Source organism: Neopsephotus bourkii, unplaced genomic scaffold (genome assembly GCF_033783945.1).
Source record: "Neopsephotus bourkii isolate Nb327-2 ecotype Australia unplaced genomic scaffold, CSIRO-AGI_Nbou_v1 NB_659, whole genome shotgun sequence".
NCBI lineage: Eukaryota > Metazoa > Chordata > Aves > Psittaciformes > Psittacidae > Neopsephotus > Neopsephotus bourkii.
In genome coordinates this window covers 2,491,705-2,506,054 of record NW_026901158.1, presented here as the reverse complement: position 1 = coordinate 2,506,054, position 14,350 = coordinate 2,491,705, and the positions used below count along the sequence as shown (strand labels likewise).

Sequence of the window (14,350 nt, the reverse complement as noted above, 5' to 3'; positions counted from 1 at the left end):
CTGACAGTTACGGTTTCATGGGTCATACTGCCTGTGAGAACTTAGGCTTTTAGAGGAGCACTGCTGGAGAAGTATGGACTTACTAAAGTGTGTTCTTACTAAGAATGAAGTTGCTGGTGCTATTTTGCATGCTAGCAAATAAAATAAAAAAGTGCTAATATAGTGGGACTGCTCTGTTCTCATTAACACTGCTGCAGACCTTTTTTTCTTAAGCATGTTATTGGGGATTTCCTGTTTGTTTTTAATGAGGGAGGCAAGGCCTTACTGCAGTGTCTTGCAGGTGTCTCATTAGTTAAGAGGCACACGAATGTACAGGTTTACTGCAGGTTTTCAGTTGATTGGGAGACTCCTGAAATCTTTCTTGGTGACTTTCAGAAACTTACAGAAGAGAAGTATCTTGTGGAGGAGCATGTAAATGAGGCAGCTATTGTTATTCGTAACACAAAGGAGCCCAAGCTGACTTTGAAGGTGATACTTACATCCCCTCTCATTCGAGATGAAGCAGAGAAGAAGGAAGGAGGTACAGAGAGCATTTTCACTTGGTTTTAAGACTGTTCTATCAAATGCCCTAACTGTGCAGCGCAGGGTGAATTGGGAAGCAGCTTTTTAATTGTACATCATATACTAACTGGACTGGCTACTGCCACCACAGGTTACACTATTTGTGCCTTAAAAAGCCACAGTCACTTTATTTCCATGTAAATATGCATCGTTTTCATATGCAAGCAATATTGCTCAGTGTTAACCTGGACATACAATTAGATCCGAGTTCTTTTGCTCAGCCTTGTTGACTCTTGAGCACCCAGAGCTGCACAGTCTCATTTTCAGATTTAAGTCAGTCAAGTGGGATTGGCTGGTAATTGTCTTGATAAAACTTATAAAAAATGTTTCTCTTTTTATGTAAAACCTCTTCTCCTGCAAAGCTTACCAGTGTGTCATCCTGGCCCTCAAGTTTTATTAGTTGATGATACAACGTGTGTGTTTTGATCTTTAATGATTTCCTCACTGGGATACAATTGAAGTTACAGTGCATTGAATGTTGTACCTCATGTCCTTAGAGCAAAATAGAAATAGAAAACTGTATCGTAGTTTCTTTCTGTTCCTTTTCCTGACCTTTCCACTGTAGTTCCATGCCCCTTGTTAAAGGAATGCTGACTGGTAGTACCGATGAGGTTGGAACCAACGGAGAGAAACAGAGGAGAGCAAACGTAGCCAGATTTTTGACTTATTTTAAAATTCTTGTCAGTAATTTCTGCTTCCGCTTCCCAAACCTGTCCCTAGAAACTTTGCCACTGGATGATGTCAGACCTTTGACCAACTGGCCACTCTCTGTCATGACAACTGAGGCAGCTGGGCCCGCCTGGGCGAGGGAACTCCCTGTCGCTCCTCTCCCATTTCTAGACTTGCCACAAATCCTTTGCTTCCTCCTTCTCCCACTGAAATACCGGCACAGTGAGGAACACTGGTCAGTTTCTCCTGGATTCTGTTGGAGGCGATGGCAGGAGGGATCCTCCTCAGTTGAAACAAACGCTCAGTTGGATGCACAAAAACCTTACGAAACAGATGAATGGCAATGGGTCCCTAACTGCAATGTCTGCTCACTCTCAAATTAGCAACCATGCTCTTTTGCGAGACCAGTAAAAATAAACCACACATCACTTGAGCTGTTCTTCAGCTTCTCATAAGATGCTGAGCTCAGCCCTGCAGTAGTTGCAGCTGATTCATGTTACTGGGAAGGAGCACGAAGTGCAGAACACACTTTAATGGCAAAGGTTTTGTAATTTTCTCCCAAGGGGAAGCACAAAGGCTTCCATCCAAGAATCTTCTTGCAAGAAGTAATTCTGCTGTGGCATTAACTGTTGGGCCTCCTGAATTTCTGAATGGGATTTTTATGCTTCCTGGTGTTTAAAATTTAGGTGTTCTATTTTCAAAATCTGAAAATATTTTTCAAAATTCTGTACTAGTTTTTCAAAATCTTAAAATGGTTTCACTGCTCTCGGAGCAGTGTCACTGCCATTCTGCGAAGTTGCTGAGGATAGCTAATGGATCTGGTTTTAAAGCCCAGGTTCTTTGACACTGATTCATCACAAGTGAAGAGAAACATGTATCATGTTCCCTTTCAGAGGTATGTGCAGTGTGATGTAGATTTCAGTGAACTGAAAGGGGGAGATAACTTTTTCATAGTATTTCCAACCATACGTAGGTCACTTTCACTTAGATTCAAGCCACAAAAACTTGGTATCTAATATCAAGAGCAAATACTCAGAGAAACTGTATATTTGAAAATACACGGATCTCCAAAAGTGTCCTGCCCCTGACTAACGCCAGCCGAATGTAACTATACTTTCTATATGGGTTTTGAGTGTATTCCATACATTCTTCTGACTGGAGGAGCTCAGAACACTTGCCAGTGGCCTTTCATCTCCCATGGGAAACTGACCAAGGTTTCAGGTTCGGTGTGCCTGGCACTAATCTGTCCTCTAACCAGCGCGGCAAGGTTAGGCGCAACGGACCGCGGTACCGGTGCTCCCATGTGTTCTGTAGGAATGCTGTGTGTGCCTTCATGCCCTGATGTCAGAATGTATTGAAAAACATTCCTGGATTTCTCTTCAGTCCCCACCTCTTTGGAAGAGTGTTCATGTTTAATATGTGGTGTTTGTCCTATTTGTTTTTGCTGCTTGTTAGCAAAAACAAATAGTGGACCAGTGTGTGTGTGCATCTCGGTGTTCTCACAAATGGCTACCCATAAAGCTCTGCTTTCTCATGTCAACTTGAGAAGTCAAGCACCTAAAATTTCTACATTTTTGCATTAGTTTAAATTCTAAACTTCTTAAGAAATTGAATTTTAGTCATAATATCAAATATAAACTGGGTTTTCCAGACCAGAACCTTGTCGCTTGCAAAATCAGTTGTTGCTACCAAGTGTACAGCAACAACAAGCTCATGTAACAATAAACAAGTTCATTTACCAAAGTGGGGCAGAAATCAACAGTCAACAACCAGTCCCTGCTGCAGCCTTTGATGGGCAGATGAGGCCAGTGAACACTCCCAAGGTACCCAGTGCCTTTGAAAGGGCAATGAGCCCCAGAGTTACCTTGCCCCCACAGAGAAGACAACGCTCCTCAAGTGGCCAGCAGTGAACAAATGAAGTTAGCAGCTGCTGTGTGAAGAGAACACGTACAGTGCATGGGGAGAGAACCACTGGTTCTGTGTTGCACAGTGCAAGCTAATGTCAGGGCTTTGTTATTAACTGTTTATTAAACTTCTTGTATTGATGCCCCTGTTAAAAGCACAAGGGAAAAAGTTTTGCAAACACATTTGAAAAGTTTGATTGGGTCTCACTTTCCTGACTGGCAGAGCATGAAGAAACATGCCATTCTCCCGAGGGGGTCAAAGGGAGCCTGCTGCAAGCCGCTCGCCCTCTCCACTGCCTGTCCTCCTCATCTTTCTGTTTAATGGAATCTTGCACCCCAAAGTTGGCTGACTGCAACATCTGTGCCAGGTGCTCAGGACATCAGCACTGGATCAGTAATTGGCAAAGTTCTCCAAGGGATTTGTAATTTAGACCTTTGGAAATAACCTTAATCCTGTAGGCGAGAGTATGATCCTAACTTGTTGAAACAAATCTTGTGAGGTTTTTCGTTCACCTGAATGGCAAATGGCAAATATTCTGTTTACGTTTTGTAGTTTAAAGGAAAAATTAACATACTTTTGTTAATGGCTGCAATACACTTTGGCAAAGGCTTGTACTGAGTAAAACTCCCTGGGCAGTTAAAGATCCAGTTCATTGCAAAAAATGAATGATTTTGCAATCAGTCACCTTTGCCATTTCTAACGTTTTAAAATAAGATTCTGATCATTCATTGACAGTACTTGTTTTATACAATACATGAGCTTTAAGCAGATGTTTATATTGTCCACCATAAAGTTTTCTTATAGAAATACTCAGACATACATTCAGTAATTGTGTGCCACAAACCACTGCTCCTAAAAATGACAGAATTGTAAAGGAAATTTGAAAGCAAACCTTGTGTTCCAAAGTGACCTTTTGTGCCCACAGAAATCCAGTGCTTTGGGACTTTGAAGCTTTTGTTTGCAAAACAGGCAAAAGGGGTGATTAATCCCTGTATTTTAACATGGTTGATAAGGGCAACAGGAAACAATGCAAATATCTGCTGCGAAGTTCACTGGGGTTAGAAAATAAGCTTATAGCACTTGAGTCTTCTGCAGCCATGAACTGTTTGACAAGAGACCTGGTTCTGTTCAGCTTTACACTGGTTCTTTTCTTTGTCTTTGGGCTCTTTTATCCATCATAACAGAATGTGCTTTTACCAGAGTAACCTGCCCACTGAGCAGCACAGGAGGTGGAAGCAACTTCCAACATGAAAGATTCAATTGCACATGCAACCAAATCTATCCAAAGTAACCTACAGAATGTACTTTGGGATGTTATTAATAAATTGTACAAACTGTCAGTTTCTCCTAATGTGTCCTAACGTTTTAAATGTCTTAACTGGAGTCTGCTGATCTAGCACGGCCTTCAGTTTGGATTTGGTGTACTTCATTCAGACCTGTGCAAGGGTCTCAGGACCTGGAGTTAACTGTCCATTAAGAGTAATGAAAATACTATCTTTCCAAATTACTTATTTTGAAACAAAGAGTAATTCTGCATTCATAGGAAAATAACATATTCAGGGTTTTAGTTGAGCCATGAATTCATTCCGTTCTTCTAGTATGTTGTTCTCATGTCAGCTAAAAAATAAAATCTTTTAAATCTGATTTCACAGATAGGAAAAACCTTTGTGCAGGGTTTCCAGAGAATCTGGACACTAGTAACTCCTTACGATGGAGAAGAAATTAGAGAAGAAAGGATGCATAATGTCCCTTGTTACAGAATAGGATGTGACTGCTAAAAGCAGCTTGTTGCATGCTGGATAAAACAATGGAGGGGAAAAAAAACCAAAAGAAGAAACCAGTGTAAACCTGCACAGAAGATTTGGGTGTCTTGTTTCTCAGAGCCTCCTTTGCATTTCCTCACTGATTTCAGTTGCTGTTGGGAAGGGAAGGTTTTTACACGAGGGGACCTCCTCTCTAATGCATTAAGAATCTGGGAGTTACCAAACTCACTTCTTTCATATGTTCTGGTTATATGAAAGACTGAGCAAACTGAAATATCTTACCAGCATTTCTTGTGTATTTCTTTCACTGAATTGTACTGGCTGGTACTGTTCATGCAATATTATTTCAAATATAGTCTACGTTTTTCTTTGGAATTCTCAATTACTTTATGGACATTAACTTCACTTTCTAATATTACAAATTTTTTATTATTCCCCCCAAGAATATCTCCCTCTTGTCAAAAGTTCATCTCTCTGAAATTCTGTGCCACCTTTGTGGAATAAAAGTCACGAAGAAGGGCAAGAAGAGTTAAAAAGCCCAATACAACCCAACACACACACAAAAAAAGAAAGTGCTATATAGCTATTTTCTGCCCTGAAATGTGTTCTACATTCTTAATAAGATCCCAGATTGTCTGTAGCAGTGGCCATCTTTATTATTACTATTATTTTACATGGAGTGAATGCCTTTGCTTCTGTTGCACACGTGCACATTTACTACCTTTAATGGCTTGTTTAAATTAAATAACACAGTGCACTTAAATTCTGGGAGTCTTATTATCTCATTGAGATGCTGCCGCTCTTTTTGTATTGTGACAGAAACCCCTTGGTCAAATTGTATCTGTCTCTTTTTATCCCATTTTTACCAGTAGACAATGTTGCGATGAAAGATCCTCCGGACTTATTGGACAGGCAGAAATGCCTGGAGGCCTTGGCGTCTCTGCGGCACGCCAAATGGTTTCAGGTTGGCTATTTGTTCTTACCTTGTTGTTATTGTAGCCTTACGAGGTTTAATTTGAGACAGTTTTAACTTGAATGCCTCTTTGACTTCTCACTATAGTCCCTCATAGAGGAAAGGTCTAGAATTCAGAATTCAGTGCTGTACTGTGCAAGGGCAAAGGTGACAGGTAGACAGCCACCTGGTTGAGAGGTGTCATGAGGCTACAAAAGCAATCTTGACATTTTGCTTCCTTTTTTATATATCTCTCTAAATTGAAGTATTTTATATAACTTTTTATTTTGCATGAAGCTGATTAAGTATTAAGTAATAATAATTAAAGAATCTATCCCAGGACTCTGTGCATTTAAAAAGAAAAACAAAACTGAAGGCCAGGTTTTTGCAGGTGTATTGGAATCATTTTGTTTGTTTTAGGCCAGGGCAAATGGACTAAAATCATGTGTAATTGTCCTTCGTATTCTGCGGGATTTGTGCAACAGAGTCCCCACATGGGCACCACTGAAAGGATGGGTAAGTACAGAAAGAGCTGAAGGCCACGAGGTCAGGTCTCAGATCTCCTGAGACCTGTAGCAGTGTCTGGATTGGAGGAAACGGTGCAATGTGTGAAACTCCTCCTTAACCCCCCTTCCGTTTGCTCCCCACTAACCATAACCTGTGTAGAAAAGTGCTTGTAGGTACCAATGAATGTATTTGTTCAGTCTAGAGAGAGACTTAATACTGTGGACCTTGTGCATCCTCAAGGATTTGCAGTAGAATCCCACTTGCTGCCTCCCAAATTTAGCTTTTCAAAATACCTTGTGACAGGGCTGCTCCTCCTGGAGGTTACTGATCCACCTTAGTGTGTTTGGGGAGGGCTGAGTGCCCTGCATACCTGTAGAGAAGCAGTCGGCAGGTCCTGGAGGCAGGAGAACTGATGACCCTGTGACAGCATTGAGGTGGCTTTAAAAGCTCCTACTTTTAGACTTCCTGGGCAGTCAATGGAGAGCAGCCGGCTTCTGCAAAAGGTGACTCAAGAGCAGGGAACAAACAGATGTGTCATGAGCTGTCCTCTGGGGATGGCTCTGTCCCTTAGACCTGTAGTGGGTTACAAATTAAGTAAACCAATGAGAATGTCCTTCCACTGTGCCCTTCCGTATTTAACTGCAGTTACAGTTACCCTTGTGTCCATACTAATCGTAATTTAATGTTTTCTAGCCACTCGAGCTTATATGTGAAAAATCTATAGGTACTTGTAATAGACCTCTGGGCGCTGGGGAAGCATTGCGACGAGTGATGGAGTGCTTGGCATCTGGAATTCTGCTTCCTGGTAAGGGGCTAAAAATGAACTTCAGGAACACAGAGGGTTGACCAGACAGCCTTAACATCTGGTGTTGCTGTGAAAAATGCCTGCCCTGAACTCCTAACCTGCAGTGGGGCTAAAAAAAAAAAAAGGAAGTTGCCTGGCTGTAACTGAGTGCTTCCAAGCAGTAGAAGTTAATGGGGAATGTTAAATTTGTTTCTGAATTAACCCCTATCTTATTAAGGGGTTGCAAAAAAATGGTCAGATTTAATGACCGTCTGTTTCCTGTAGATTCACTGAAATATATATAGGTATCAAAAATATTTGGTTTGCTGTTTTTTTTTAATTCATACTATTACACACAATCATTGATAACCCTGGTAAATTCTGTGGCCATTGCTGCAAGGGAGTAAAATCCTGAGGCTAGCTTGCATTGTAGGATGAGAGAATCCCTTGCTTCCTACTCTGCTGAAGGCAGACTGCTGCAATATCCCTCAGTCCCCATTTTCATATTGCTTCTGTTGCAATATCCCCCAGCCCCCATTTTCATATTGCTTCTCATTTACTGTCAGTAATCTGCTTTGCCTCTCTCCCTCCTAGGAGGCCCTGGTCTGCATGACCCCTGTGAACGGGAGCCAACAGATGCTCTGTCATATATGACAGTTCAGCAAAAAGAAGCCATTACGCACAGTGCGCAGGTAGAAACCTCGTACATCTGAGCTGGGCATGGTAACAGGGAGGATTTCACTTCATTAAGACAATTTGTTCCCTGCCAGGACAGCTGATTTTATTGGCAGTCCTGACAGTTCTTCCAGTACACTACCTGGGAATGATTACATGATAGTTCGTGAGTGCAAGAGTTAAATATGTGTTAAATCTAATCCTTAACAAAACGCAGTCTAGTGTCTGTGCTGCTTCCATGCCACCTCAAGTGCTTACAGCACACAGCCCTTGTGTAGGCTCCTTGTCCATGTGCACTGCACTTTCTATTGCAGAAATTAATGAGTTTTAAATGTTTAGGCATTAGTATTTTCTGTAGCTATCACAGAAGATAGGTGGAGAAACTCTCTTCCCATAGCAGAAGTGGTTTTGCGTAGACAAAACTTATTTAGAAGCTTAAAACAACCAAGGTAACGTAGTGCTATAAAGTAACTTACTTTTCTACTGTCACTTCATAGCATGCCCTCAGATTATCAGCCTTTGGTCAGATCTATAAGGTTTTGGAAATGGACCCCCTCCCATCAAATAAGTCCTTTCAGAAATATTCCTGGTCAGTAACTGACAAAGAAGGTAGGTGCTGTTTGGTTCAAAAATCTCTAATTGGGCAGTAAACTAAGGGTTGGCTTAGATGGGTGAAATTCCTGGGTTATGAGCTGTGAATGCAAGGGGAAGGCTTTTCTTTCTGTTAAATGTGATTTGGGGTTGGAATTTGGGTGAGGTTTTTTTGATTTGGGGGATTGGGGTTTTTTAAATATTTAATTATTAGAAGCCAATCTGTAGGAGCAGCAATACAGCTATAAAATAGAGCTGATGATCTGCTTTAAGCAGTAAGGCCCTTGGGGTCTGAAGAGTAAAAGTAGTGTTTATGATTCTTATGCTGGGGAAGCAGAGACCATCAAAAAGCATGGAACGAGTGTCCACAATAAGAATTACTGGAGAATTCTTCCTAGCAAACAATATACATGTGATACAAATAAATTTTCTCGTGTATTTTTGTAAAAACATTATTAGTAGAGTTCTTGCCTTAGATTAACTGTAAAAAAAAACACAACACTGCAGATTTACATCACTCATATCACACAACACTGGAAACAGACATCCTGCATGCCATGCTACAGTGAGCTGATACTGGCTTACATGTAGCTGTAAAAAAGTTTTGACTGATGGCTGAGTTCTTTTCGTTATAAACATGTAAGGAACAACATGGGACTAATCAGATTCCTGCTGTGGAATTTTGTTTTTCAATAGCAAATCCATATTACAAGGAAATTTATACCGTAGGTACAGGCTCCTCTGCTCTTAAGAGGCCATTTGAAGATACTGTCGGGGATGATAAAGATCCAAATAAAAAGATGAAGCGTAATCTGAGGAAAAGTAAGTGTAATGCTTCTCCATTCTGTTTCCAAAGATCTATTGTATGGTAGGAGCTGGTTTAAAAGCTTCTCTGTGTTGGTGTGGAATAGCATGTGAAAAAGTCTTTGGAACAACAAATGTTGTCTCTATCACCCTGCATTTGGAATGTCAAACACATCTCTTATTGTGCATCTGATTTCCCCTGACATGTTTTACTAACTGAATGATTTGCATTTTTAAATGGGATTACCCATAAAGTTACAGTGAAATTGAAGTTGTCCAAGCACCCGAGGTGATTTACTGATAATGTCCCTGTATTGTGGGTGGGTTTTTTTGGTTTGGTTTGGTTCCCCCCCCCCCCCCCCCGATACTGCAGTGACTGCTGTGTGGAGATTTGCCTTTTTGCAGTCTTCCCCTTTTTGAGTTAGTTGTTGGCCTCTCAGCACCTCCCCTAAGAACAATAAAATGCTTAATCTACAGCACACTGACACTGCATGTGCACAGACTGAAGTCCCTCAGCCCTGTTGGGATCTAGCCGGTTCTGGGAGCTGTTTTCATTGTGCTACTTTGGTGCCAGTTCTGGATCTCACTACCTATAAAACTTGTTACTTCTTTACAGCAGCTGGGAAGGCTGTGGCTATAGCTGCAAAAGAACTGTGTCAACAGTATTAAAACTTGGGTAATTATAGTCATTACCCCAAAGTAGAATGGCTTAGTAAAGACTTAACAGCCTTATGACCTCTGAGAGGCTGAGGGGTTATTTTGCTCCTTTCTACAGAAGGAAGGCACTGAAATGCAAACTGTTTTCATTTGTTGTTCATCTTGTTTTGTTCATTTTCCTTCCCCCCTCCTTCCCATCCCCTTTCTACTATCTTGTACTAGTACTAGATAGTAAAGCAATAGATCTCATGAATGCTCTGATGAGGCTGAACCAAATCAGGCCAGGGCTTCAGTATAAGCTGCTGTCACAGTCTGGTCCAGTCCATGCCCCAGTCTTCACAATGTCTGTAGATGTTGATGGTACAACATACGAAGCATCAGGACCTTCTAAGAAAACAGCCAAGCTCCATGTGGCAGTGAAGGTAAGGCAGCCTGAAGTAATCTGCTAATCCAGGTCTTGGAACAGAGAGTATGAAATATGGTCAGAACTAGTAATATGTGACCTCAAAATTAAAAAGAATATTAGATAAAGCTGAGCTACTACCTGTGTACTGTAAACACAGTTGGGCATGGCTCAAAGAGCATCACTGGTTTATCCTAGCAGTGGGGAGGGAGAACTTCCCAGGGCTCTGCAGGTCAGCCCATGTAAGTTCTGGTCTGGGGGGGTTCAGTTTTGTTCTGTTCTACTCCTTCCTCCTGCTGGTTTGAAAATGGCATGTTGGCTCCCTCTTTCTCCCCTTTCTTCTGTGTGTTTATTCCTGGGTTGTGAGCTCCTGGAAATATGGAGTTGTTTCAGTCTTCAGTGTTTGAAGAGTACCTTTACACACTGGGGTGGACAGTGTACACCAATGTAAATTATTGGTCTCCACTCAGTTTTCTAGAAGACATTAGTATCATTCAGGGACCAGTCAACCTACTGTTACTTCTTGTAGGTGCTTTGTGTGACAGAGCTTAACTCTGTAGAGCAGTGACAAACTGGAGCACCCAACATAAACATCCTTGTGTTGCATGAGGGCAGTTCAGACAGCTAAAGGAGACAGTCTGCTGGGTTTCTGGGAAGGAAGTTTCCTACAGACAGTGCAGGGTACTGAGGGATCTGGCAAAGTGCTCAGTGATCCATGTTCCATTATTTATCATCAGTCCTTGCTCACTGGGCAGCTCCCAGTGGACTGGAAGCTGGCAAACACGATACCCATCTACGAGCCTTGGCAGTGCTGGGTTAATGGTTGGACTCAAAGATCTTAAAGGTCTTTTCCAACCTGAGCGACTCTAGGAAAGAAAACCGCTTTTAATACAACTGCACTTATGACAGGAACAAGCCCATCTGTCATTCTGTGCTGCGTTTTGTTTCGAACAAGAATTTCCTTTTTAGAAGCTTCATCTGGCAACTTTCTGCTTTCCTTTGATTTCAGTTTTGAAAATCCCATTGTCCCATGTGCTTTCAAGTTCAAAGCGTCCAGAAATATCTGAGGGAATCTGTTGTTCCTCCAGGAAAAGTAGCTCTCTGCATGTGTGTCCTCCCAGACCTTCTGCTTCAGTCTTTTATTTTGCCTCCCTCCCTGCAGTTAACAAAAAAACCCAAGTAATACAAACTTGCCCTGAAAAGCTGTGACTCCTCTGCCCTTGAACCCATCTGCGTCAGCCTGATCCGTGCTGGTGCCTGCCCAGCTCTGTTTTCTCTACATCTACACATACACAAATCCTGGGCTACACTTCAAAATAAGCCATGATTCAAGCCAAGAGGAAATGGGTGGTGTGGTAGAGACGAGTTTTTTTTTTTCCCTTTCTTTCTTGTTTTTTCGTAGCAGATCCGGGCCCCACTTTCCCAGACATATAAGAGGGAATAATTCTAGATCTGACCTTTTTGACTTCTAGAAGCCCTGAAAATGCAGCCAAAATGTACCACAGCTGTTTCAGGAAGAGTTTTCCCCATTGCTATGGTGGTTTTCTATGTTTCAACACAGGAGAAAATGTATTTCTGAGCAATCTGCCTTAATCCGTTCTTTTATGTTGTGATCAGCTCTGTATTTATTTCTGTGCTATTTTACAGTTCATGTCATGTGGCTCTGTTGTAGGTTCTACAAGCCATGGGGTACCCAACTGGTTTTGATGCAGACGTGGAGTGTATGAGTTCCGATGAAAAATCAGATACTGAAGGTAAAAGTGAAACAACATCTTCAGTCTCAAGCAATAATACTGGAAATTCCACAGCTGACACCTCCGCTACCCTAGAGGTGAGGACTGCATTAGAAAGAAATCTCTGCTCCCGTAAGAGGATGGCGTTTTGTTTAGGGTTGTGGGTGAGGAATTAATAAGAGTTTCCAGGCTCAAATCTGCCAGTGGCTTTGTGTCACTGTAGACAAATAACCAATCTTTGTGCCTCCTTTCCTCAGGTTTAAGGGGGATGTAGCAATCCTGACCTCCTACGACCAGAAATTCTTGAAGGCAGGGGTTGTCTCTTGTAGTTAGTTTATGTATGGTCTGGTGACTGTGGTGGCTCCATCCTGCCTATTGCCTTTGGGCTGTAGTGATGCAAATGTCACCATTTCCATTTTTCAGTAGGGGGTTGTCAGAAAGGTGTATTTACACAGTGTTTTAAACTGATACACACAAAGACCAATGAAAGTAGAAAAATTCATGAGGAGGTGTTAAGAAATCTGAGACCTAAGCAGGGGGAAGGTTGTGCTGTAAATATAAGTAATTGTTCTGTTCTTTGAATACTTGTCAAGATGTTAAAACATTAATTTTTTCAGTTGGAAGCCACCTCATTTCCATATGGTGTGTAGTCAATTCACAGATGTATTTGGTTCACTGAGACATATTCAGGGAAAGGAAATGGGGGTATCTTACACTCCACAAACTTCCCTATTAATTTTCCTTTAAAATTAATTTGATTTTATCACAAAAAATGGGTAGTATTTCAAGATGACTAAGGTATTTCCCACACTGCACGACTTTGGGTTTCCATGTTTGAGACATTTCACTTTCAAAGGGCAGGTCCCAGCACTAGGACTCTTGATCTTCATCCAAAATAAGAAGTTGCTTTGGCAAACACTGCTTTGATCCCTTAATCTTTTTCTTCCTTAGTGAGCAATCATTTGTATCTGTCGCTGAGTGCATTCTAATCCAGGCTGATATGCCAGTGTGCTGAGATCGCAGCTTCACCTTCCTTGCTTCCCAAACAGCTACAGATATTTCTGCTGAAACATGTGACCCAAGAGATCAGACTTCTCCAGTCTCAGCTCAGTAGTGCCAGGACGGAATTAGCCCCAGTAGCAGAGCTGTGTGCGAGGCTGATCTCTCTTTTCAGTGATAAAGCCTTCAATTCCAAGGAACTGTGGCCTCAGCTTCAGCTTTGGATGCTCTCAGGGTTGGAATTCCAAGTGCAGCTGGTGTAACTTTGTGTGGACACCAGACCAGGCCATAAGGACAGTAGCTTAACAGTAGAAATAGAGAGGTGTAACTTCTTTTGCAGTATTGTTTGTCCCCCTGCCACTGTTTAGAGAAGAGACTCTCCATCTGCTGTTGCAGCACAGATGTTATACTGAAGTCACAGCAGTGTTGCCTTTGATACAGCTCTGTACCTGGGAAGTGGCCTAGGGCTGAATGTTGGTAAGGACAAGCTATCAGAGGGCTTGTCAGTGATAATGCTGCCTTTCTCCAAGTGGCTATGTGGCACTGTCAGCCACCAAGCTGTAGATGTTTGTTTGCCTTTCAAAGAGATAAAGGCTCTAAAGCAGCACTGTAACTGTCTCTCTAGGTAAGAACTCAGGGTCCTATACTCACAGCAAGTGGCAAAAACCCGGTGATGGAGCTCAATGAAAAAAGAAGAGGTCTGAAGTATGAGCTCATCTCCGAGACAGGTGGAAGCCATGACAAGCGCTTTGTGATGGAGGTGAGTGAAGCAGAGTTACAGGGTTGGTGGATTCTGACAGCCCCAGACTACATCATGTCTTGACGTGAGGAGGAGGAGGGGAGTGAAATTGCAGCTATCATTTCCAAGTTCCCAATATGTGCGATATCCTGGTTCACAGGATCACTTAAGTGTTCTTTATCAGCTTCATCATCTAGAAGCAATGGAAACTGTCATATAAAACACTGAGGATATTTTTGTTTTTTTATGAGAGTTCTTTATGGGTGGCACAAGTGGGTGTATCATGATGTTCCTAAGGACAAACACTAGGTGTAAACCCATGTCTTGATTTTCAGGTAGAAGTAGATGGGCAGAAGTTCAGAGGCGCAGGCCCAAATAAGAAAGTAGCAAAAGCAAGTGCTGCATTAGCAGCACTTGAAAAACTGTTTTCTGGGCCTAATGCAGCAAACAACAAGAAAAAGAAGATTATTCCTCAGGTAAGAATTGTAATTTGCTTTTAGGACCACACTGCTATCACAGCTCTGGGCTGTTTGATGATACAGGAACTTCTACAAGGAAACAAGTGATTTGTCTCTTGTTTTATGCGCATGTGTAAGGTTTCTATTTTT

The 14,350-nt window shown here is 41.8% G+C and overlaps 1 protein-coding gene across 11 annotated transcripts in view; it reads left to right on the top strand.

Moving 5' to 3' along the window:
* Positions 1-14,350, top strand: part of STRBP (spermatid perinuclear RNA binding protein) — a 61,322-nt gene that overhangs the window by 33,494 nt on the left and 13,478 nt on the right. For 9 of the 11 annotated variants that reach the window (XM_061352569.1, XM_061352568.1, XM_061352570.1 and 6 more), the window contains exons 5-15: positions 376-520; positions 5,768-5,862; positions 6,271-6,366; positions 7,051-7,162; positions 7,736-7,833; positions 8,314-8,425; positions 9,137-9,229; positions 10,091-10,290; positions 11,944-12,102; positions 13,629-13,763; positions 14,078-14,218. In XM_061352569.1, coding sequence (XP_061208553.1) covers positions 376-520; positions 5,768-5,862; positions 6,271-6,366; positions 7,051-7,162; positions 7,736-7,833; positions 8,314-8,425; positions 9,137-9,229; positions 10,091-10,290; positions 11,944-12,102; positions 13,629-13,763; positions 14,078-14,218 — 1,386 coding nt within the window. The remainder of the gene's footprint in view (positions 1-375; positions 521-5,767; positions 5,863-6,270; positions 6,367-7,050; positions 7,163-7,735; positions 7,834-8,313; positions 8,426-9,136; positions 9,230-10,090; positions 10,291-11,943; positions 12,103-13,628; positions 13,764-14,077; positions 14,219-14,350) is intronic. The other 2 variants (XM_061352564.1, XM_061352566.1) reach the window with 1 other exon arrangement.